Source organism: Natator depressus, chromosome 7 (genome assembly GCF_965152275.1).
Source record: "Natator depressus isolate rNatDep1 chromosome 7, rNatDep2.hap1, whole genome shotgun sequence".
Classification (NCBI taxonomy): domain Eukaryota; kingdom Metazoa; phylum Chordata; order Testudines; family Cheloniidae; genus Natator; species Natator depressus.
The window spans coordinates 53,492,916-53,519,263 of NC_134240.1; the positions used below are offsets into that span (position 1 = coordinate 53,492,916).

General features: G+C 43.7%; 1 protein-coding gene across 1 annotated transcript in view; it reads left to right on the forward strand.

Moving 5' to 3' along the window:
* The window catches only part of ZSWIM8 (zinc finger SWIM-type containing 8), a 139,033-nt gene that overhangs the window by 66,350 nt on the left and 46,335 nt on the right, over nt 1-26,348 (forward strand). Inside the window, exons 3-5 of the mRNA XM_074958448.1 lie at nt 2,184-2,278; nt 16,520-16,692; nt 23,299-23,406. Of these exons, the coding sequence (XP_074814549.1) occupies nt 2,184-2,278; nt 16,520-16,692; nt 23,299-23,406 (376 nt within the window). The remainder of the gene's footprint in view (nt 1-2,183; nt 2,279-16,519; nt 16,693-23,298; nt 23,407-26,348) is intronic.

A 26,348-nucleotide genomic window follows, 5' to 3' on the forward strand; every position in this document is an offset into this window, starting at 1 on the left:
GGGCCCCCTTTCACTACTTAGATGAGAGTAAACGTGTCTCACAGACAGGGGAAGGTTCCTACAGGAGGAGGAGTCCCAGATGTGTACAGTAGAGCTGTAGAGGAATACAGGCAGCTAGTTTCAGTTTGTGATGACTGTAAAAAACATCCAGTAACTTGCCTAATGGGTGCAATGATAGCAAATCTCATTAAGCATTTTGGTGACTCTTAAAAAGGAATCTGTACTCATGGTACATATTTGGAACCAGTGACACTGGGAACTGAAAAAGGGCCTGTAAAGCTAATCTGAGTCTCTGAAGAAGGTTTAACTTTAAAGCCTTTATGGTAACATGCAGGGTTGGCAGTTTCCTGGGGAAAAACTGGTTTAGGACAGGGCACGGTAAATACCTGCTTAAACCCAGTTTGAACCGGGAAAGTGGGGGAAAAAATTGCGTAGGGTCCAGTAAGCATAAAACAATTTTTTTCAAACTTTGGATACATCCATTCAAAACGGAGGAATAGATTCGGTCTATCCACTACATCAAAGAATGCTAAAGAATACTGTGTGCCCAAATGGACCTGGAGTGATAATCTGCAACTCTGCATGCTTCTGATTGATTAATACTTCAAGCCTACAACTCTGCACTGTGGTTTTCGTACAGTCGAGTGTTTTTGACTGTTGTTTATATAAGATTAAATACTGAAATATGAGTCATGACATGTATAACTTCCTTGAGAAAATACCAAGCCAATATGTATACCAGAACATTCCAATGTTCAATATTATAATTGTGTATTAATATTGCTCCCACTGCAGTTTTATTTCTATTTGTACAATCCTAAATTAATCTGTGAATCTGCTGCCTTGTGTAACCACAATTTGACTATGTAACTAAAACTAAGTATAATGTGGTGTTCATTAACAAAACAGTTTTTAAAATAGAAAATGCCTTAAACTGTGACTAACTAGTTTTTCCCAAAGAGGTAAAAACCATTATTTTACTGGGGAGAAAATCGCCTCTGGTAAATACCATGCCATCCCTGGTGAAGTGTCAAATGTCAATAACTCACAGGATCAGTTAGACAGCAATTAATGATTTTTGTAGATAAGGTGTTAGAGAAAAATGACAGAAAAGGAAGGTCCCCACTTTAAAAGTGAGGCAAGAATGACTTTCAACAAAACCTAACTTATTTAAGACCCAAAAAAGAAGATGGCGTACAGATGTTTAAAAAATATAATGAACACTGTATTAACAAAATTGGAAACAGTCATTAACTGCCCAAAATATTGAAATTGCAACTAGTGACTACTTGGCTTTTTTGCCAGAGCAACATCACAACTACCATAAATTTGAAAGAGCCATTGCATTCTAAATCCCTATTGCATCCCTCAGCCCTGAAGAACCATTCTTGAGAAAGGTATGAAATTTCTCATCCTTCTGCTTAACTGATTTTTTTAAAGTTTAAAATAAAATCTGTGTAGTCGATTTGCGTTAAGCCTGCATAAAAATATATATGCCTCTTTACATGATCAAAGCACTGTACAAACAATAGTTCATAAATTTCCTTTTAAACTTAATTTGTTATGAATGTCATTTTTAAGTGAGGAAAAGTGCTCTTAACATTTTGTGACGAATTCTGTTAACAAAATCTTTAAAATTTTAATCTAAAGCTTAATTTGAATCGCTCATATAGTTTGTGAACCAAATATTTTTTCAGATGTGTCCAATATTAAATTGCTGGCCCAAGCCTTAAAGTACTAACTTCAGATTTGATCCACTCGTCTCAAAAATAACCATTCCTACTCACTCACCCCAAATCCCTAGCAAAAACAAAAGATAGAGAAGAACAACTATGGATTACTGATGACTAGGTCTGACGGTGCATCAGCTGGACACTGTTCCTAAATGATACATCTGTCTCTCTCTCATACAGAACCACAGAGCCACTTACAGTGGATCTTCACTCGATGGTGATATGGAGGCAGAACTTTTTACTGCAGTCACTCACCTCTTATGTCTCACCTACCCAAATAATCAATTCAACAAATTCAGTTTGTGCCCTTTCATGTCTCTTGGCTAAAACTATCCTTATGTATTCAAAGCAGTGAACACTTAGTGCTCCCGTAGGTTGGGAATGGGATGCAGTTCTGCTTTTTTCCAGTGAAGATTGTGTTTGAAAAGGAACTATGTTTGCTTTTCTTAGGTTGTACTCCTGCTTGGCGAATGGCAGTGCGGATGAGTTCCAGCGGGGGGAGCAGCTGTTCCGGATGCGGGCTGTCAAAGACCCTCTGCAGATAGGTAAGAATGCTGCAGCTGAGCTCCTATAGGTATTTTATAGTCTCAGATCATAGCTCAGACAAAGGAGTAATGGTATGACCACAGACTCAAGATGAGCCTCCTTTTCCCAAAGGGCTCCTGTAGTTTAAAGCCTACAACAGGGGACCTGTAACCAGAAGCATCCTGGGTTAAACTTCCTGCTGAGCCGTGCACTTCTTCGCTTTGGAGCTCTGGACAAGTTACTTTGCTTCTTAGAGCCCCATTAGTCTAGGTGGAAAACTGAGTGAAAAGCAGGCACTTCCCTGACAATTAGATCTGAGCATCTCTTGGGGAAATTTCATATACTGCATGTGTCTCCATGATACTCTACTTTTTTTAATCAGTAACTTAATATATTAACCTGGCTTTCTAATGGCAGGATGAAATTCATGCTGCTAGTAAAATAAGTGTGCTGCAGAGATGAAATGTGCAGTTATGATGAATCCATGTGTGCAGGTGTATGTATGTAATTGTACTACAAGAGGGGAAGGAAACCTGGTTTTCATCCCCCTCTGTGCTCATCTTGTTCTTCTGCTTGTTACTGTAAGGCAAATCCTTATTTGTTGCATTTTTTTAACTAGGAAAAAAATTCCCATAACCCTCCTCTTTATAGGCAAGACAAGAAGGAATATCAAGTTAGTTGGCCACTGACTGATTTTAGACAGGAAGAAATTAGGAGAAATAAGGACATTAGAATGGCAAATGAAAGAGCTAAGACAGTCAGATGCAGACGACCAAGGGTATGTTTACACTGTAATCAGAGGATTGAGTCTAGCACTGTAGACATTTGTGAGCTGCCTTTGATCTAGCTAGCTCAAATAATGATAGCAATGATGCCTTGGCAGCATGGGCTAGCTGCTTGAGTACATTCCCCAGGTCCCAAGCAGGCTTGTAAAATGTGTACTGCCCTGGTTTCATTGCTACTGTGCCTAAGTTACACCTCTGATTGGAGTGTAGACATTCCCTTAGTGTTGCTGTTTCTGGAAGATGGGCAAAATCAGGAGGGGGCTACACATGCATGAAATGTAAGCTGCAGGAGGACTTGCAGCTGCTCACACATCTGCTGAAGATGAAACTGGGGAAGCTGAATGCATGTGCTATAGAGGAGAAAGATGGAAGAAGGTGGAAACAAGGAAGGGAAATTTGTATGGAGCTGTTCAATCTCACCATTGCCGATAAATGCTCTGTTCTGGATGCATATGAAATGAACAGATTAAGAGGCAGAGGACCATCAGCCTGACAAGCTATTGAAAGGGAACCACAAAGCAGGGGAAAAGAAAATGGTCTTTGAGATGTCTGACTCAGAGCAGAATGGCAAACAGCCCCTTGGGTGTCAAAGCAAGGAAGAGGGATTTGAGAAAAAGACCAAGGCATCTGGCAGGATTTTAGGGAATGTCCACTTAGTGCAGCCCACATGGGAAGAATTTCTTGCATGCATGAAGTTTTAACAGAACCAAGGACAACTTCAGGGGTCTTAGTAGTGGACTGGAACAGGGTCGATGAAAGTGGCTCCCATTGACCAGGGAGGTGACATAATTTCTATCATTTCCCCTGATTGTTTTCTCTATCCTGTAAGCTAGTCTAAATCCATGCCATGGTCTCTGTGAGACACTAGATAAGTCGCTCAATAGCACGGGCAGATTGGAAGAGATTTATAGACCTGATACCATTAGCAGCCTAAAGGCATTGTAACAGCCCCTAATGGCCGTCTGCTGCTATAGACCTCATGGGCAAGTTGGAAGGTAGATCACAATGTTTTTTTCATATAGAGGCAGCCTATAAAAATGCCACTGCTCAGCACTCCTAAGGGATTTCAGCTAGTCCAGGACTTACTGTAATAACAATAGTTGGAGCTCTACGGAAAGAGGCAGTGCTTCCTCATATTTGCAGAATATGGGCTATCAACCAGGCCAGTGACTAATCTGGAGCTAATCAGCGGAATCAAGCCAAATATGATTCATTTGAAGTTTGAGATCACTGATATCAGGAGTGAAATGCTGACAGGACCCTGAAGAAAGAACCGTACAATAGCTATTGGGCTTCAAAGAAATGCAGAATGCGTTAAAACATTGGCTGAAATTCAATGCCTGGGAAACTAACAACAGAAAAGGACAAAGTATTTAATGTGGGGAGACTACCATCAAAACTTGTTCTAGTTATAAAAAGGCAACAGGGAGCAATGTTGGGTACTTTTAGGAAAGGGGTGGATAATAAAACAAAATATAATGCCACTATATAAATACCTGGTACACCCACTCTTTGAATACTGCATACCGTTCTGGTCACCTCGCTCAAAAAAAAAAAAATTTAGAATTGGAAAAGGGCAGAGAAGGGCAATGAAAATGAGTAGGAGTATGGAACAGCTTCTGAATGAGGAGAGATTAGAAAGACTGGCACTGTTCACCATAAAAGAGAGATGACTGGGGGGGAGGTATAGAAGTCTATAAAATCATGAATGCTGTTGAGAAAGAATAGGAAAGTGTTATTTATTCCTTCACTTTGTCATAACACAAGAACTAGGGTCACTGATGAAATAAATAGGCAGAAGGTTTAAAACAAAGGAAGTACTTCTTCACACAACACACAGTCAACCATTGGTCTGACTAGTATGGCCATTCTTATGTTCTTAATGTAAAATTAACAAAGGACAGTAAAAATCATACACCAACTGGACCAGTGGAGGAGGTTGGGGAGGCTTAAAAAGGAGGAAAGGAAGACTGCAAACTGCATAAGATAAAGTTAAGGGTCTTTTCATCTTGAAATGCAACTGGGCCTCTTTCAACCAGTTGTGCACCCACCTTAAAGCCTCACTAAAATCAAGATATATCAAGTGCATTGGTTACCTCCTATCCAATAGGCCAGTAACCTTGTCAAAGAAGGAAATTAGATTGGTTTGGCATGATTTGTTCTTGACAAACCCATGCTGCTTATTCCTTATAACCCTCTTATCCTCTAGGTGCTTATGGATTGTTTATTAATTTGTTCCAGTATCTTTCCACGTATCAAAATTAGGCTGACCAGTCTATAATTCCCTGGGTCCTCTTTGTCCTTTCTTTAAAGATAGGTTTTCCATTTGCCATTCTCCAGTCCTCTGAGACTTCATCCATCCTCCCTGAGTTCTCAAAGAAATTGCTAACGTTCTGAGATGGCTTCACCTAGTTCCTTAAGTATCCTAGGATGAATTTTATCAGGCCTTGCTGACTTGAACTCATCTAACATAGCTAAATATTCTTTAACTTGTTTTTTCCCTATTTTGTCTTGCGTTCCCTCCCACTAGTGGTTAATATTTATTGTGTTAAGTATCTGATCACCATTAACCTTTTTAGGGAAGACTGCAGCAAAATAGGCATTAAACACCTCAGCCATCTTGATGTCATCAATTATTAGCTCTCCTTCTTGACCAAGTAGAGGACCTATGCTTTCCTTTCTCTTGCTCCTAATGCATTTAAAGAACTACTTCTTATTGCCTTTTATGTCCCTTGCTAGATGTAACTAATTTTGTGCCTTAGTCTTTCTGATTTTTGTCCCTATATGCTTGTACTATTCTTTTGTATCCTCCTTAGCAATCCATCCATGTTTCTACTTTTTGCATGATTCCTTTTTGATTTTCAGATCATTTAGAGAGCTCACCACACATCTAACAACTGTGACAAAGTCAGGCCAGACAGCTGCAAGAAGATGCTCATATTAGGTTGCGGGAGGTGGGGAGCAGCCTACAGGGAGCATCCACTGAACCTGGGGCTCAAATAATTACGGTGGGCAACAGAAAAATAACAAGGATGGGTGTGAGGGTCAAAGGGTCAAAACTAGGGACGAAGAAGGGGACACCGAGCAGAAATCCCGGGCAGCACCCAAGGCTCCTCAAAGGTGTCAAGGGAGCCAGTGGATGCCACCCAGAGGAACTGTGCCTGGAGACGTGAACACAGGGAGGAATGGAAATAGGCCCCACAGTCATAGAGAACCCCCTCAGCCAGCATCCTCTTCCTGGGTTTATAGATAGCCACTTTGGCCATCGTGAAGAGGAGGTTGATGAGCGGGTCCCGCGGCTTTGTGGGGCCACAGATAGTGTGCGTATATAAAGGGGGGGGGGGGAGGAGAAGTGTAGCCAAAAACATAAAAGGAGGTCCAGGAGGAGCTGGAATAGGGGCTGTAACCTGGCGCATTCAAGATAGGCATGCGCCAGGGTCTCCCTCATGCTGCAAAAGGGACAGGTGTCAGGGATGGAGGTGAACCGCACCAGGTACACGCCCGTGCTCACAACTCCGTGAAGGAGCCGCCAGCTGATATCCCCGGTGGGCCGTGGGACTAGGGTAGAATACAGGCTGGCCCAACGGAGTTCCTTACCCTCACTAGGTGGCAACAGGTCCCGTCACTTAGTGTTGGGGCAGGACATGAAGGTGAAGAGACAGAGAGCATGAGCGTGTACAGATGTGCCCTTGGCGCAGTTCTGAAGCAAACTGGTTGCAGGTCGTGCAGCCAGCTCAAGGCATACAGGTGGGACGGCTGGTTGGGGGGGGGGCCTTACAGGACAGGGACCTGATGAAAAGGTCCGGAGGGTCAGGGGTGTGGGATGGGCGGGGAGCCACCCTCCTGTAAGATCTGCTTGAGGTAAGATATGTTAGCCCTAGAATGTTAAAGGCCCCTTTTCCTACAAGCTGAAAGGAGAGACACCTGAATCCAATTAAGAGCTGCCTGAGACCTTTTAAAACCCCTCCTCTGGTGAGAGAAAGTGGAGAGAGAAAGACAAGCTGCTGCCAGGCTAGTGGCAGCAGGGAAATAGGCTTCTCCAGGGTGAGAGGCTGTGCTCCTTCCCATAGGGGAAGCCAAACCTGAGTGTTTGCTCGGGGAAGGACTGACATCCTGGGGCAAGCAACAGGACAACACCCCACCCCGCTGAGGAGGCAGGGAAAATTATCCCCCTTTGTTTTTGTGTTTGAGAGACTGTTTCCTTTTTGTTTCGTGGAGGATCACCCCGCAGGCTGACCCGAAGGCCTACCCTGAAAATACGGCCAAAGAGCACAGAAGAGGGAAGACCAACACTGCCCAGAGTGGGGCTGATTTACCCCAGGCCTGCCACAGCCCGAGGGGGAAGTGCTAAGTCTGATGAGACAAAGGAGTTACCTTGCCACACAACGTATTTATCATATTCATTGTGTCACTTCTCATTGTTGCCATGTTACAAGGTGGAAAAAAAACCATACTTAAAAGCAGTCTGTTCATTTCATTTTGAATGTAAAGAGATACATTCATAATGCAGTAGTGGCAGCAGCACTGACTGCTAGATGGCATAAATGCTTCCTTTCTAATCCCCTCTTTTCACTTGCTTGTAACTTTCCAAACTTCTTCTTTTCTGAGTCTATGGGAGAAATAGAACCTCAGCAACACCAGTCAGCAAAACGGCAACTTTATTGTGAAGAAATAGATGCTATATACATAAGACATCAGTTTAACAACTCTAGTGGTCTGGGTTAAGATGCCTTAGATAGGGCTAAGAAACATTAGTGTGGAGTGTTCTGCCTGTGAGGATCATACCTTCTTCTTAGCTGTCAAATTTGAAAGAAACTTGAGGGTTTGGTGTTTAGATATTTGGAATGATCCTCTTTGATGTCAAACTCAAAAAATGCCACATGATCTTCATACTTGTTGACTGAACACTTACGCACTTTCCCTCACAACTAGCTTTCTAGCGCCATTGCATTTTTGCGGGGACGGCAGATCACCTCCAGTTTCTTGTACCTGATTTTGGAAATTATGAATGTATGTGAGTATATAGCTCCTTGTAATGTGCTCTTCTGGGGATGTGTAGAAAAATGGCATAGTGGCAAATATAGGGGTAAAGTGGAGAGCAAGAGGGAGAGAGACAGTTCTTTGTGTTTCTAGAGACTTCTAAAAGATGACCAGCTCAACCAGGTGTGCAGTGGGCGTGCCTCTCCCCATGCTTTCCAGCAGGGAGGGGAGAAATCGCAATTATGATGCAGCATGATCTTCTAAGCAAACAGATGGGTAAAATAAGATTGATCTCTGAAATGGCTATTGAATGTTGAAGATGCTACAGGAAGTGTTCTTTTCCTCCTCCTCCTTTGCTATTACAACCATTCTCCCCTTCCCAAACTTCTGTAATAGGTCTTTCTTCATACACACGCAAAATGTCACTACGAGCTCTTGACATGAAGCTGTCACCATGTCCGTCCTTTTTCTCTGGAATTCTTCTGATGGTTCTCCTAGCATGCATAAGCTGAATATTGCTGCAGCTCAGATTTGTGAAATGCTTAATTTTTGTTTCAGAGGAGTAGCCGTGTTAGTCTGTATCAGCAAAAAGAATGAGGAGTACTTGTGGCACTTAGAGACTAACAAATTTGTTAGTCTCTAAGGTGCCACAAGTACTCCTCGTTCTTTTCTTCTTAATTTTTCTTGTCTCCCCTGATATATTTCCTAGAGCAGCGAAGAGACTATTTGAGCTGTAACATCCAAATGTAGAGCATAAATTAGACCTGTAGCTGGTGATGAGCAGTAATTTTGTGGTGGATGCTTCTTTTCGTTTTGATTTTGTTTCACGTTTTTCTGCCACTTTAGTGATTGGGTGGCATTCAAATGCACTAATCACCCAGATCAGGAGGAGGATTTGAATCCCAGTGCACAGCAGCAATAAAAAAGATAAACAAGGTACTAGCAAGTTTGTATTAGCATAGAGTTTAAGTACCAAGCAAGAGGTACTACACTGTATATGAATTGTTAGAGAATATTGTGTGCAGTGCTTATAGCAGTCTTGTAAATCATTATAAAATGTCAGTAGCCTGGGTGCATCTGCTTGCCCACCCTGACTGTGATGCTTCTGGGAGAATGGTTTTACATACCTGTGCAAAAGTACGTTTTTTTTGTCATCCCAGGTCAGTGAGTGTGTCGGAGTCTCCAAGGCTGAATATTATTATTTTGGAGGTGGTGCAGCAGAAAAGAGCACAGATACTAAGTCTGAGGAATTTAATTGAGGCTACATTAAAGGATTTGGGACTGATACTCATTGCTAAAAAGGGATATGCCCAGGTGACGGCGGTCTTCATGAGACATTTGAAAAGGACTGGCATGCTTTGTTAGCATTTTCCTGCTCCTGGCGTTTAAAATGTCTCAGTGAGTAACCAGTATTTGTAGAAAGAAAAGGAGGACTTGTGGCACCTTAGAGACTAACAAATTTATTTGAGCATAAGCTTTCATGAGCTACAGCTCACTTCATTGGATGCATTCAGTGGAAAATATAGTGGAGAGTTTTATATACACAGAGAACATGAAACAATGGGTGTTACCATACACACTGTAAGGAGAGTGATCACTTAAGGTAAGATATTACCAGCAGGAGAGCGGCGGGGGGGGGAGGGGGGGTTGGAGGGAACCTTTTGTAGTGATAATCAAGGTGGGCCATTTCCAGCAGTTGACAAGAACATCTGAGGAACAGTGGGGGGTGGGGGAATAAACATGGGGAAATAGTTTTACTTTGTGTAATGACCCATCCACTCCCAGTCTCTATTCAAGCCTAAGTTAATTGTATCCAGTTTGCAATTTAATTCCAATTCAGCAGTCTCTTGTTGGAGTCTGTTTTTGAAGTTTTTTTGTTGAAGAATTGCAACTTTTAGGTCTGTAATCGAGTGACCAAAGAGATTGAAGTGTTTTCCAACAAGATCTCTATCAAGCATTCTTACAACTACAGTACCCACCTGCTGAAGTGAAGAAACAGATTGACAGAGCCAGAAGAGTACCCAGAAGTCACCTACTACAGAACAGGCCCAACGAAGAAAATAACAGAACGCCACTAGCCATCACCTTCAGCCTCCAACTAAAACCTCTCCAACGCATCATCAAGGATCTACAATCTATCCTGAAGGACGACCCATCACTCTCACAGATCTTGGGAGACAGGCCAGTCCTTGCTTACAGACAGCCCCCCAACCTGAAGCAAATACTCACCAGCAACCACACACCACACAACAGAACCACTAACCCAGGAACCTATCCTTGCAACAAAGCCCGTTGCCAACTGTGTCCACATATCTATTCAGGGGACACCATCATAGGGCCTAATCACATCAGCTACACTATCAGAGGCTCGTTCACCTGCACATCTACTAATGTGATATATGCCACCATGTGCCAGCAATGCCCCTCTGCCATGTACATTGGTCAAACTGGACAGTCTCTACGTAAAAGAATAAATGGACACAAATCAGAAGTCAAGAATTATAACATTCAAAAACCAGTTGGAGAACACTTCAGTCTCTTTGGTCACTCGATTACAGACCTAAAAGTTGCAATTCTTCAACAAAAAAACTTCAAAAACAGACTCCAACGAGAGACTGCTGAATTGGAATTAATTTGCAAACTGGATACACTTAACTTAGGCTTGAATAGAGCCTGGGAGTGGATGGGTCATTACACAAAGTAAAACTATTTCCCCATGTTTATTCCCCAACCCCCCACTGTTCCTCAGACATTCTTGTCAACTGCTGGAAATGGCCCACCTTCAAAAGGTGTGCCCCCCCCCCCCCACTCTCCTGCTGGTTACAGCTCACCTTAAGTGATCACTCTCGTTACAGTGTGTATGGTAACACCCATTGTTTCATGTTCTCTATGTATATAAATCTCCCCACTGTATTTTCCACTGAATGCATCCGATGAAGCGAGCTGTAGTTCACGAAAGCTTATGCTCAAATAAATTTGTTAGTCTCTAAGGTGCCACAAGTACTCCTTTTCTTTTTGCGAATACAGACTAACACGGCTGCTGCTCTGAAACCTGTCAGTATTTGTAGAGGAAGTTGCCTTATGAAGAGAATGGGTATGCACTGTATATAGTAGCTATCCCTGAAGCCAAGGGTCAGTGAGGTTTTTCCATCCTGCCTGAGAATGTAAATATTAGGGCTGTTGATTAATCGCAGTTAAATCACGTGATTAACTCAAAATAATTAATCGCAGTTTTAATCTCACTGTTAAACAATAGGATACCAATTGAAATTTATTAAATATTTTTGGATGTTTTTCTACATTTTCAAATATATTGATTTCAATTACAACACAGAATACAAAGTGTACCGTGCTCACTTTATATTATTTTTATTACAAATATTTGCACCGTAAAAATGATAAAAAAAATCATATTTTTCAGTTCACCACATACAAGTACTGTAGTGCAATTTCTTTATTGTGAAAGTGCAATTTACAAATATAGCGTTTTTTTTGTTACATAACTACACTCAAAACCAAAACAATGTAAAACTTTAGAACCTACCAGTCCACTCAGTCCTACTTCTTGTTCAGCCAATTGTTAAGAAAAGCAAGGTTGTTTACATTTACGGGAGATACTGCTGCCTACTTCTCTTTTACAATGTCACCATAAAGTGAGTACAGGCATCCGCATGGGATTTTTGTAGCTAGTATTGCAAGGTATTTATGTGCCAGATATGCTAAACATTCATACATCCCTTCATGCTTCAACCACCATTCCAGAGGACACGCTTCCATGCTGATGACGCTCATTAAAAAAATTATGCGTTAATTAAATTTGTGACTGAACTCCTTTGGAGGGGAGAATTGTATGTCTCTGGTTCTGTTTTACCCACATTCTGCCATATATCTCATGTTACAGCAGTCTTGGATGATGACTCGGCACATGTTGTTTCTTTTAAGAACGCTTTCACTGCAGATTTGACAAAACGCAAAGAAGGTACCAAAGTGAGATTTCTAAAGATAGCTACAGCACTCAACCCAAGGCTTAAAAATCTGAAGTACCTTCCAAAATATGAGAGGGATGAGGTGTGGACCATGCTTTCAGAAGTCTTAAAAGAGCAACACTCCAATGCGGAAACTACAGAACCCGAAGCACCAAAAAAGAAAATCAACCTTCTGCTGGTGGCATCTGACTCAGATGATGAAAATGAACATGTGTCAGTCCGCACTGCTTTGGATTGTAATTGAGCAGAACCCATCATCAGTATGGATGCATGTCCTCTGGAATGGTGGTGAAGCATGAAGAGACATATGAATCTTCAGCGCATCTGGCATGTAAATATCTTGCAACACCAGCCACCATGTGAACACCTGTTCTCATGGTAGCTGTGCCATTTGTGTTCACAGTGCCATGTGAACGCCTGTTCTCACTTTCAGGTGACATTCTGAACACGAAGCGGGCAGCATTATCTCCTGCAAATGTAAACAAACTTGTTTTTCTGAGTGATTGGCTGAACAAGAAATAGGACTGAGTGGACTTGTAGGCGCTAAAGTTTTACATTGTTTTATTTTTGAGTTGAAGTTATGTTAAAAAAAATCTACATTTGTAAGTTGCACTTTCACAATAAAGAGATTGCAACTACAGTACTTGTATAAGGTAAACTGAAAAATACTACTACTCTCTTTTTTACAGTGCAAATATTTGTAATAAAAAATAAAGTGAGCACTGTACACTTTGTATTCTGACAGGTTTCAGAGTAGCAGCCGTGTTAGTCTGTATCTGCAAAAAGAACAGGAGTACTTGTGGCACCTTAGAGACTAGCAAATTTTATTAGAGCATAAGCTTTTGTGGGCTACAGCCCACTTCATCGGATGCATAGAATGGAACATATATATTATATATACATATATCACACACACATACAGATAAGTTAGAAGTTACCATACAAACTGAGAGAGGCCAATTAGTTAAGATGAACTATTATCAGCAGGAGAAAAAAACTTTTGTAGTGATAATCTAGATGGTCCATTTAGACAGTTGACAAGAAGGTGTGAGGCTACTTAACTTAAGGAAATAGATTCAATATGTGTAATGACCCAGCCACTCCCAGTGGCTATTCAAACCCAAGTTAATGGTATCTAGTTTGCATATTAATTCTCCGACTCAAAGAATATTTCCAACACACCTCTGAACAACATACTAACCCACAGAATCCTTCCTACCAACACTACAAAAAGAAGGATTCTGCGTGGACTCCTCCTGAAGCTCAAAACAAGAGACTGGACTTCTACATAGATTGCTTCCGTCGACGTGCACGGGCTGAAATTGTGGAAAAGCAGCATCGTTTGCCCCATAACCTCAGCCGTGCTGAACACAATGCCATCAACAGCCTCAGGAGCAACTCTGACATCATAATCAAAAAGGCTGACAAAGGAGGTGCTGTCATCATCATGAATAAGTTGGAATATGAACAAGAAGCTGCTAGGCAGCTCTCTAACTCCACATTCTACAGGCCATTATCCTCTGATCCCACTGAGGATTACCAAAAGAAACTACACCATCTGCTCAAGAAACTCCCTGAAAAAGCACAGGAACAGATCTGTGCAGACACATGCCTAAAACCCCAACCAGGGGTATTCTATCTGCTTCCCAAGATCCATAAACCTGGCAATCCTGGACACCCCATCATCTCAGGCATTGGCATCCTGGCAGCAGGATTGTCTGGCTATGTGGACTCTCTCCTCAAGCCCTATGCTACCAGCACTCCCAGCTATCTTCGAGACACCACTGACTTCCTGAGGAAACTACAATGCATCGGTGATCATCCAGAAAACACCCTCCTGGCCACTATGGATGTAGAAGCCCTCTACACCAACATTCCACACAAAGATGGACTACAAGCCGTCAGGAACAGTATCCCCGATAATGTCACGGCAAACCTGGTGGCTGAACTTTGTGACTTTGTCCTCACCCATAACTATTTCACATTTGGGGACAATGTATACCTTCAAGTCAGCGGCACTGCTATGGGTACCCGCATGGTCCCACAGTATGCCAACATTTTTATGGCTGACTTAGAACAACGCTTCCTCAGCTCTCGTCCCCTAACACCCCATCTCTACTTGCGCTACATTGATGACATCATCATCATCTGGACCCATGGAAAAGAAGCCCTTGAGGAATTCCACCATGATTTCAACAATTTCCATTCCACCATCAACCTCAGCCTAGACCAATCCACACAAGCGGTCCATTTCCTGGACACTACTGTGCTAATAGGTGATGGTCACATAAACACCATCCTATACCGGAAACCTACCGACCGCTATACTTACCTACATGCTGCCAGCTTCCGTCTAGGACACACCACACGATCCACTGTCTACAGCCAAGCTCTAAGGTACAACCGCATTTGCTCCAATCCCTCAGACAGAGACAAACACCTACAAGATCTCTATCAAGCGTTCTTACAACTACAATACCCACCTGCTGAAGTGAAAAAACAGATTGACAGAGCCTGAAGAGTACCCAGAAGTCACCTACTACAGAACAGGCCCAACAAAGAAAATAACAGAATGCCACTAGCTGTCACCTTCAGCCCCCAACTAAAACCTCTCCAGCGCATCATCAAAGATTTACAACCTATCCTGAAAAATGATCCCTCACTCTCACAGATCTTGGGAGACAGACTGGTCCTCGCTTACAGACAGCCCCCCAACCTGAAGCAAGGACTCAGCAGCAACCACACAGCAGAACCACTAACCCAGGAACCTATCCTTGCAACAAAGCCTGATGCCAACTCTGTCCACATGAAGAAGAGGAGTACTTGTGGCACGTTAGAGACTAACCAATTTATTTGAGCATAAGCTTTCGTGAGCTACAGCTCACTTCATCGGATGCATGTTTATTCAAGTGACACCATCATAGGACCTAATCACATTAACCACGCCATCAGGGGCTTGTTCACCTGCTCATCTACCAATGTGATATATGCCATCATGTGCTAGCAATGCCCGTCTGCCTTGTACATTGGCCAAACCGGATAGTCTCTACGCAAAAGAATAAGTGGACACAAATCTGACATGAGGAATCATAACATTCAAAAACCGGTAGGAGAACACTTCAACCTCACTGGTCACTCAGTAAAAGATTTAAGAGTGGCAATTTTGCAACAGAAAAGCTTCAAAAACAGACTCCAACAAGAAACTGCTGAGCTTGAATTAATATGCAAACTAGATACCATTAACTTGGGTTTGAATAGCCACTGGGAGTGGCTGGGTCATTACACATATTTAATCTAGTTCCTTAAGTTAAGTAGCCTCACACCTTCTTGTCAACTGTCTAAATGGACCATCTAGATTATCACTACAAAAGTTTTTTCTCCTGCTGATAATAGCTCATCTTAACTAATTGGCCTCTCTCAGTTTGTATGGTAACTTCTAACTTATCTGTATGTGTGTGTGATATATGTATATATAATATATATGTTCCATTCTATGCATCCGATGAAGTGGGCTGTAGCCCACAAAAGCTTATGCTCTAATAAATTTGTTAGTCTCTAAGGTGCCACAAGTACTCCTCTTCTTTTTGTATTCTGTGTTGTAATTGAAATCAATATATTTGAAAATGTAGAAAACATCCAAAATATTTAAATAAATGGTATTCTGTTATTGTTTAACAACGCGATTAATTGCAATTAATTTTTTTAATCGCTTGACAGCCCTAGTATATATGTAATTGAATTCCTTCTATGTTTTCTCATGGAATAATTGGATTGGTTTCTTTTTAAAAGGGTCACTGTAATTTCTATTTACCATTTATTTTAGTTTCATAGAAGAAGATGCTTTAGTGCCACAGAATACAAGTTATAAAAATAGATATCTACAAAATCACAAGGAGGTGTGGACTTACCTTTACTCCTTTTGGAGCAATAATTCCTGGCTTGTTGAATGTTGGTGGTTTCTGTAGTGGACAAAAGTGCTAATAGGTGCTCATGCATAACAGAGAGCTGCCCCATTTTACTTATTTCAACGTTCTGAAAGTTCATCTGGTTAGAAGATTTTTCTTAGAATCATTTGGTTTGGAAGTAGCATCTTAGGGTTCATCTAGCTCATTCATCTTCAATATAGCAGGACTGAATTAAGTCGTCCTAAACCATGCCTAATGCAGGTGCGTAGTCCAGCCTTGAACATCTCTGCTGAACAAGGTTCCACAATTTTTGTGCAAGCTTGCCTGGCTTTTCCTTGGCTATAGATTAATCTCTTGCAAGGTGTAGATGGCTTGCTGCTAAAATGTGATATACATCTGACATCAGCCAAATGGGAAGAGCCCAGTGCTGGAGACTTAACAAGTTGCTGTCCCAGTGTGATTGCTGTTCTAATAATCAGAAGAACTTTACTGTTTAACATTAAAGTACAATTTTAAAGTGCACATGCACAAGTGTTCCTTTGCATTCTGCACAGTGTCACACACTGATGCGCAGGGGACAGTAACTTTGGCCTATTCTCCAACAGGTTTCCACCTGAGCGCCACAGTGGTACCTCCGCAGATGGTGCCACCAAAAGGTGCATACAACGTGGCCGTGATGTTTGACCGATGCAGGATCACCTCGTGCAGCTGTACCTGTGGAGCTGGGGCCAAGTGGTGTGCCCATGTCGTGGCCCTCTGTCTCTTCCGGATACACAATGTAGGCCTTTAAATACAATTCTGTCATTCTCTAGGTATCTTCCTGTAATGATGTAGGGGCTTAAAGCTCCATAACATGACCCTGCTTGCTTTTCTCCAGTGAAGTTATTCTTGACTGTTCCTTATCTAATGGCATGATAGTTGTGAGTCATGCAGCTTTTGAGACTGGAATCTTTGTATGGTAATGCAGGCCCTATGCATTCACAGTTTGAATCTAAAGTTGCAGAATATCTTTTGATACTGTGCATCCCACTGTGACTAGATAGGATATCCCACTCTGCCCTATTTAATTGTTCCCTAGGATTGTGTATTCTTCCTTCAATCTGCAAAGGGTCAGCAGTGGAGTAAATCTTGTGCTGGAAGTCTTTGCAAGCATGGGATTTCTTGGGATTTGAAAGCTGTTGTGCTGTTCAATCATCCTGAGCTGCATTTCAGTCAATCTTGGTCTTCGTATGCACTCACTCATTGAACAGACTGTGCTGCCGAGAGGGTGTCTGCTACCTGCCAGTCTGACACCCAAAGTGAGAGTCTTGATTTTTTATTAGTGCCAGCCATGTGCATAGCAATGCACAAATATAGTGAAGAGGTAGGTACTCCTTGCCCCAAGGTGCTCCAGTTGAAAATGGGCAGAATAGAATGTTAAGACACACAAAATATACATGTGGAGGGTCTGTCTTTTGTTGCAGATTTATCTGCTTAGTGGGCTGTTTTTGAGAAGCTTTGCAGAAATACATTTTAAGGAGGGATTTGAGTATGGATTGTGGAATGGAAAAGAAGATTCTGCATTGCCATGGCGCAATTACAGTCCATAGTGGTTTTTAATCAATCCCAGGCCCTCTAAATACATAAAGAGATGCTAATTACCTGTTGAGAAATTCTCTAATAGTTTCAGTGGTATTTCACAATGGATAATCATCATGAGCTTAAACTGATACTTGCTGCCTTCAGTCTCCAGGTGGCAGCTGAGTATTTTAAACCCAATTTCTGCTCTCAAATGGTTTCTCCTTTGAAAAGTTGGTGTGGGAGGCTGAGAATAGGCAGCAGCTTTCCTGATTCACAGCATTAGGCAGAAGAAGGTTTGGAGCCCCCTATGCGTATGCCAACACTACGAAATTAGGTCGCATTTATAGAAGTTGGTTTTTTAGAAATCGTTTTTATATAGTCGATTGTGTGTGTCCCCACACAAAATGCTCTAAATGCATTAACGCGGCGGAGTGCTTCCACAGTACCGAGGCTAGCGTCGACTTCCGGAGTGTTGCACTGTGGGTAGCTATCCCACAATTCCTGCAGTCTCCGCTGCCCATTGGAATTCTGGGGTTGAGATCCCAATGCCTGTTGGGGCAAAAAACATTGTCCCGGGTGGTTCTGGGTACATGTCATCAGGACCTCCCTCCCTCTGTGAAAGCAACGGCAGACAATCGTTTCGCGCCTTTTTTCCTGAGTTACCTGTGCAGACGCCATACCACGGCAAGCATGGAGCCCACTCAGCTCACTGTCACCGTATGTCTCCTGGGTGCTGGCAGACGTGGTACTGCATTGCTACACAGCAGCAGCAACCCGTTGCCTTGTGGCAGCAGACGGTGCAATAGGCCTGAAAACCATCCTCATCGTGTCCGAGGTGCTCCTGGATGCCTCGGTAAGGTCGGTCAGGAGCGCCTGGGCAGATATGGGCACAGGGACTAAATTAGGAGTGACTCAACCAGGTCATTCTCTTTAGTCCTGCAGGCAGTCCTATTGTACCATCTTATGGTGAGCAGGCAGGAGATGTGAGGATGGCTAGCAGTCCTATTGCACCATCTTCTGCCGAGCAGCCAGGAGATGTGGATGGCTTGCCTTCCTACTGCACCGTCTGCTGCCAGCCAAAGATGTAAAAGATAGATGGAGTGGATCAAAACAAGAAATAGACCAGATTTGTTTTGTATTCATTTGCTCCTCCCTCCCTCCGTGAAATCAATGGCCGACAATCGTTTTGGTGAGGTCTGTCCGGGGCACCTTGAAAACTTTAATGGAGATTCAGTCCTCCCTGAAATACCAGAGGGAGGGATAGCTTAGTGGGTTGAGCATTGGCCTGCTAAACCCAGGGTTTTGAGTTCAATCCTTGAGGGGGCCATTCTATGTGACAGTTGTTTTTGTTTCTCCTTGATGTAAAGCCACCCCCTTTGTTGATTTTAATTCCCTGTAAGCCAACCCTGTAAGCCATGTCGTCAGTCGCCCCTCCCTCCGTCAGAGCAACAGCGGACAATCGTTCCGTGCCTTTTTTCTATGCAGACGTCATACCACGGCAAGCATGGAACCCGCTCAGATCACTCTGGCAATTAGGAGCACATTAAACACCACACGCATTATCCAGCAGTATATGCAGCACCAGAACCTGGCAAAGCGAAACCGGGCGAGTAGGCGACATCAGCGCGGTGACGAGAGTGATGAGGACATGGACACAGACTTCTCTCAAAGCATGGGCCCTGGCAATGCGGGCATCATGATGCTAATGGGGCAGGTTCATGCCCTGGAACACCGATTCTGGGCCCGGGAAACAAGCACAGGCTGGTGGGACCACATAGTGTTGCAAGTCTGGGACAATTCCCAGTGGCTGCAAAACTTTCGCATGTGTAAGGGCACTTTCATGGAAGTTTGTGACTTGCTTTCCCCTGCCCTGAAGTGACAGAATACCAAGATGAGAGCAGCCCTCACAGTTGAGAAGCGAGTGGCGATAGCCCTGTGGAAGCTTGCAACGCAAGACAGCTACCGGTCAGTCGGGAATCAATTTGGAGTGGGCACATCTACTGTGGGGGCTGCTGTGATGCAAGTAGCCAACGCAATCAAAGATCTGCTGATATCAAGGGTAGTGACCCTGGGAAATGTGCAGGTCATAGTGGATGGCTTTGCTGCAATGGGATTCCCTAACTGTGGTGGGGCCATAGACGGAACCCATATCCCTATCTTGGCACCGGAGCACCAAGCCGCCGAGTACATAAACCGCAAGGGGTACTTTTCAATAGTGCTGCAAGCTCTGGTGGATCACAAGGGACGTTTCATCAACATCAACGTGGGATGGCCGGGAAAGGTACATGACGCTCGCATCTTCAGGAACTCTGGTCTGTTTCAAAAGCTTCAAGAAGGGACTTTCTTCCCAGACCAGAAAATAACTGTTGGGGATGTTGAAATGCCTATAGTTATCCTTGGGGACCCAGCCTACCCCTTAATGCCATGGCTTATGAAGCCATACACAGGCAGCCTGGACAGTAGTCAGGAGCTGTTCAACTACAGGCTGAGCAAGTGCAGAATGGTGATAGAATGTGCATTTGGACATTTAAAAGCGTGCTGGCGCAGTTTACTTACTCGGTTAGGCCTCAGCGAAACCAATATTCCCATTGTTATTACTGTTTGCTGTGCACTCCACAATATCTGTGAGAGTAAGGGGGAGACGTTAATGGCGGGGTGGGAGGTTGAGGCAAATCGCCTGGCTGCTGGTTACACGCAGCCAGACACCAGGGTGGTTAGAAGAGCACAGGAGGGCATGGTGCGCATCAGAGAAGCTTTGAAAACCAGTTTCATGACTGGCCAGGCTATGGTGTGAAAGTTTTGTTTGTTTCTCCTTGATGAAACCCCCCGCCTCTTGGTTCACTCTACTTCCCTGTAAGCTATCCACCCTCCCCTCCTCCCTTCGATCACCACTTGCAGAGGCAATAAAGTCATTGTTGCTTCACATTCATGCATTCTTTATTAATTCATCACACAAATAGGGGGATAACTGCCAAGGTAGCCTGGGAGGGGTGGTGGAGGAGGGAAGGACAAGGCCACACAGCACTTTAAAAATTTAATACTTTAAAACTTACTGAATGCTAGCCTTCTGTTTTTTGGGCAATCCTCTGGGGTGGAGTGGCTGGAGGCCCCCCCACCACGTGCTTGGGCGTCTGGGTGAGGAGGCTATGGAACTTGGGGCGGAGGGCAGTTGGTTACACAGGGGCTGTAGCGGCAGTCTGTGCTCCATCTGCCTTTCCTGCAGCTCACCCATATGCTGGAGCATATTAGTTTGATCCTCCAGCAGCCTCAGCATTGAATCCTGCCTCCTCTCATCATGCTGCCACCATCTTTCAGCTTCAGCCCTCTTCTCAGCCCACCACCTCTCCTCCCGGTCATTTTGTGCTTTCCTGCTCTCTGACATTGTCTGCCTCCACAGATTCATCTGTGCTCTGTCAGTGTGGGAGGACAGCATGAGCTCAGAGAACATTTCAAATGTGAGTGCGTTTTTTTCACCTTCTGATCTTCAGTAGCCTCTGGGAAGGAGAAGATCCTGTGATTCTTCAAACACATGCAGCTGGTGGAGAAAAAAAAGGGGACAGTGGTATTTAAAAAGACACATTTTATAGAACAATGGGTACACTCTTTCATGGTAAACCTTGCTGTTAACATTACATACGTAGCACATGTGCTTTCGTTACAAGGTTGCATTTTGCCTCCCCACCCCATCACGTGGCTAGCCCCTCAACCCTCCCCCCTCCACATGGCTAACAGCGGGGAACATTTCTGTTCAGCCACAGGCAAACCGCCCAGCAGGAACGGGCACCTCTGAATGTCCCCTTAAGAAAAGCACCCTATTTCAACCAGGTGACCATGAATGATATCACTCTCCTGAGGATAACAGAGAGAGAAAGAACGGATGTTGTTTGAATGCCAGCAAACATACACTGCAATGCTTTGTTGTACAATGATTCCCGAGTACGTGCTACTGGCCTGGAGTGGTAAAGTGTCCTACCATGGTGGATGGAGTAAGGCTGCCCTCCCCAGAAACCTTTTGCAAAGGCTTTCGGAGTATATCCAGGAGAGCCACAAATGCATCATTAAACATGCTTGCTTTTAAACCAAGTATAGTATTTTAAAAGGTACACTCATCAGAGGTCCCTTCTCTGCCTGGCGGGTCTGGGAGGCAGCCTTGGGTGGGTTCGGGGGGTACTGGCTCCAGGTCCAGGGTGAGAAACAGTTCCTGGCTGTCGGGAAAACCGGTTTCTCCGCTTGCTTGCTGTGAGCTATCTACAACCTCATCATCATCATCTTCCTCGTCCCCAAAACCTGCTTTCATGTTGCCTCCATCTCCACTGAAGGAGTCAAACAACATGGCTGGGGTAGTGGTGGTTGAACCCCCTAAAATGGCATGCAGCTCATCATAGAAGTGGCATGTTTGGGGCTCTGACCCAGAGCAGCCGTTTGCCTCTCTGTTTTTCTGGTAGGCTTGCCTCAGCTCCTTAAGTTTCATGCGGCACTGCTTTGGGTCCCTGTTACGGCCTCTGTCCTTCATGCCCTGGGAGATTTTGACAAATGTTTTGGCATTTCGAAAACTGGAATGGAGTTCTGATAGCACGGATTCCTCTCCCCATACAGCAATCAGATCCCGTACCTCCCGTTTGGTCCACGCTGGAGCTCTTTTGCGATTCTGGGACTCCATCATGGTCACCTGATGAGCTCTGCATGGTCACCTCTGCTGATGAGCTCTGCACTCACCTGCCTCTTGCCACGTTGGCCAAACAGGAAATTGAAATTCAAAAGTTCGCGGGCATTTTCCTGTCTACCTGGCCAGTGCATCTGAGTTGAGAGTGCTGTCCTGAGCGGTCACAATGGAGCACTCTGGCATAGCTCCCGGAGGCCAATACCTTCTAATTGCGTCCACAGTATCCCAAATTCGACCCGGCAAGGCCGATTTCAGGGCTAATCCCCTTGTCAAGGGTGGAGTAAGGAAATCGATTTTAAGAGCCCTTTAAGTCGAAAAAAAGGGCTTCGTCATGTGGACGGGTGCAGGGTTAAATCGATTTTACGCTGCTAAATTCGACCTCAACTCCTAGTGTAGACCAGGGCTATGTGACAAAAGCAAACAAGCATCTCTCCCATCAGAAAGGTTTTGCTTATTATTGAGAGCATCGTGTTGTTTGCATATACTGAGTGCAAAAAGGAAGCTATATGTAAAGGATATTGCTATATGCAGACATACCCAGATTCAGAACTATACCAATTATCAATGCTATCTTACTCATTGAAATGCTCTCACTTTATTCCAGTTTACATTTAGGTGGCTTCTGGTGGGAGATTGTGAAAGAATTTATGGAATTGGCTTTTGCTGTGTCTCTAATCTATTTTTTAAAAAGCCTGTAATGAAGCGAAACTGAATTTAGCATTAGAATGAATAAGCATCTAACAGTGTAAGTGGAATGAGTGGTGATCCACAGAGCTGTTTCCTTTGCCAAAAGCTAAAAAAGAATGGCCTGTTTTAGAGGTTTGTTTGTGAATTCTTTGCCAGTGTTTGTGGAACTGCTAGTAACAGAGCCTATTCCCAGCTGTTAGCAGAATTTCCATGACACGGGATCCTTTTTTTAAAAACAGGTTGTATAAAACTAAGTCCTAGGTGGTTTGAGTTTAGGCTACAGTATTGGCTTATGATTACAAGGAAAATCCATATCCACATAGAGCCAGGAACCTGTGCTAGGAACCTGCTAGAAACACCTGTGCTTAAACATGGCTGTTACTAGCACTGATTCAGTCATCGGTTGGACAGGGCTTAGTTCTGTCCGACCTTGTTGACAGTAGTACTCTTACATCTCCTCTCTTCTCTCTCCAGGCATCTGCAGTATGCTTGCGAGCACCTGTTTCAGAGTCCTTGTCTCGGCTGCAGAGAGATCAGCTACAGAAATTTGCTCAGTACCTGATCAGTGAACTCCCACAACAGGTAAGTGGAGACAAACCTATAGAATCATAGAATGTCAGGGTTGGAAGGGACCTGAGGAGGTCATCTAGTCCAACCCCCTGCTCAAAGCAGGACCGATCCCCAATTAAATCATCCCAGCCAGGGCTTTGTCAAGCCTGACCTTAAAAACTTCTAAGGAAGGAGATTCCACCACCTCCCTAGGTAACGCATTCCAGTGTTTCACCACCCTCCTAGTGAAAAAGTTTTTCCTAATATCCACATAAATCTCCCCCACTGCAACTTGAGACCATTACTGCTTGTCCTGTCATCCACTACCACTGAGAATATTCTAGATCCATCCTCTTTGGAACCCCCTTTCAGGTAGTTGAAAGCAGCTATCAAATCCCCCCTCATTCTTCTCTTCCACAGACTAAACAATCCCAGTTCCCTCAGCCTCTCCTCATAACTCATGTGTTCCAGTCCCCTAATCATTTTTGTTGCCCTCCGCTGGATGTTTTCCAGTTTTTCCACATCCTTCTTGTAGTGTGGGACCCAAAAGTGGACACAGTACTCCAGATGAGGCCTCACCAGTGTCGAATAGATGGGAACGATCATGTCCCTCGATCTGCTGGCAATGCCCCTACTTATACATCCCAAAATGCCATTGGCCTTCTTGGCAACAAGGGCACACAGTTGACTCATATCCAGCTTCTCATCCACTGTAACCCCTAGGTCCTTTTCTGCAGAACTGCTGCTGAGCCATTCGGTCCCTAGTCTGTAGCGGTGCATTGGATTCTTCCGTCCTAAGTGCAGGACTCTGCAGTTGTCCTTGTTGAACCTATACCAATGGAACCCTGTTAAACTGAGATCCTTCTGGGTTGCTTTGATCTCTCTCTGTAATGTTTTCCTTCCCAAACAGCCAATTACTGTTCCTGATCACTTTCTAATAACTGGGGAGGCTTTCTTTTGTTGTTTACCACATGGTTTAATAGTTATTTGTTGTCAGGTAAAGGATTAGAATTGTGTCCTAAAAGGGGAGAGGAGAGTGATGCTTAATCATCTCAAGAAATTGGGTATCACCTGGGCATAAACAGGTGTGTAGCTCATGGCTATGGAGATCATACATCTGCCAAAACAAAAGAAATTAACAAGGGGGAAGGGCATAGTGTTCAAAGTACAATTCAGTGTTTGTTTGCCTCTTTATTGTGTATGAATTTAGTGCTGATGAAAGCAGCATGATTTGACAGCCCTGAGAACTGTCTACAGAACATATATAGCATGGCCAGCGGCAGTGAAGGATTCCCCACCATGCCTCACCAGTGTTTCAACCCTAATCTAAAGAGGCCACCCCACCTGTAAGGGTGAAAGGATAGTTCAGTTTCTGACTCTGAGCTGTTCAATCTTGCCATCTCTGCTGAGGCTTGCAAAGCAGAGGGACAGTTATGATGGGCTTTATGATGTGGATATCACAGTACTTTCACACAGGCTGCTGAACAGTCATTGGATCATACTAACTTTTGGGCTCTACCAACCTGGGCTGCATGCAAACCAGTGAGGATGAGATGTAAGGTTTTTACTTAAGCTGGCATTTCTTAACCAGTGGGTCAGGAGCTGAGAAGCGTTGAAAATTTTAGCACAGTTGGCAAAGAAAATCTCACTCCCCCACACACCCTTACCCTTCAAGGCCAAGTGTTATCTGTCTGACTCTTGAAACACACACAAATTATATAGGCTTATTGTTGCTGGTGATATATATATTTTTTTTATTCTTTCTTTTATAGTAAATGTAAGGAGGTCTTGAAAAGTTTGAACTGAGAGTAAGGGGTTGCTAATCTGGAAAAGTTGAGCAACACTGGCCTAAGCCACTCAATCCTCCTGCTTCCTCTATTTTTGAATTTATGTGCATTCAGTGCACAGTGGGTGCACAGCTTATTTCCACTAAGGGTTAGGACACTGTTAAAATGTGCACAAAGCCCCTTTAGTAACTCATGGAACTTTAATAAGAACAATGTAAGTAAGACTCCAACCACCAAAAGTATTAAACTGCTTAGGAGCAGAAAATAGAGCAATCACATCAATGTAAAGACAATAACATACAGGTACTGTCTCTTTGCTGTAGATAGACCGTGAACCAGTACCAGTTACATTTCTTCCTGCTGGTGTATGTAAGAGAACCAGCCTTTCTCGCCCCCTCCAGATTTTGTGGATTTAGGTATTTGGGCAGTGATTAGAAAAAGGCATCCGGAAACACGAGTAGTGCTGCTGGCAGTTGTTCCTTAGCAATGAATGAGCTGGTATAAGAGAAGGTGTATTATCTCCTTCAATAGTGCATGCCCGCTGTGACCCCAAGAACAGCTGGATGACTAAATTATTACCATTTTACCAGATGATCTGATTGGATGTTGCCCAACAGGAAAGTTTTAGGCTTTATTGGAAAATCTATCTTAATCTGTTTAATATAATCTTGGATCATTTTCACTTCCCAAAGGGCCTTTGTTTAAGGGAAGGAATGCCCCAAACTCATCCCGCAGCCCTCAGAGTGTTGGGGATCAAGGTGTCTTGAGTATGGCTGCTTGTGAGGACTTTGTGTATACGATGTAAAGCATTGGTTCTGTGAACCACTGGTGGTCCACAGAGAGCTGGAGTGTCACATGAGGTGGCTTTTTCCCCTTATTTCCAGTTGATGAAATATTGCCACAGGGAAGCTATTCACTCACAAATGTGGAGGGGAAGTGGTCCACTGGCGCATGAATGTAACGGGTGGAGTTCTTTAGATAATCTCTCTTAAGATGATGTTTGTGCTGTGAAAAAAGAAAGCACTGATGTTGAGCATTTGGAACTTGTTACCCAGTTCTCCTTCCGAGGGCTACCTGCACTGGGGAACCCAGTCTCCCTATTTCAATTAAGCACACAAGTTTGTTTTGCTGAGATATTGCTCCCTCAGGCACTTGTTTCGTGTAGTGAGTATTCCCTTCCTGCTGCAA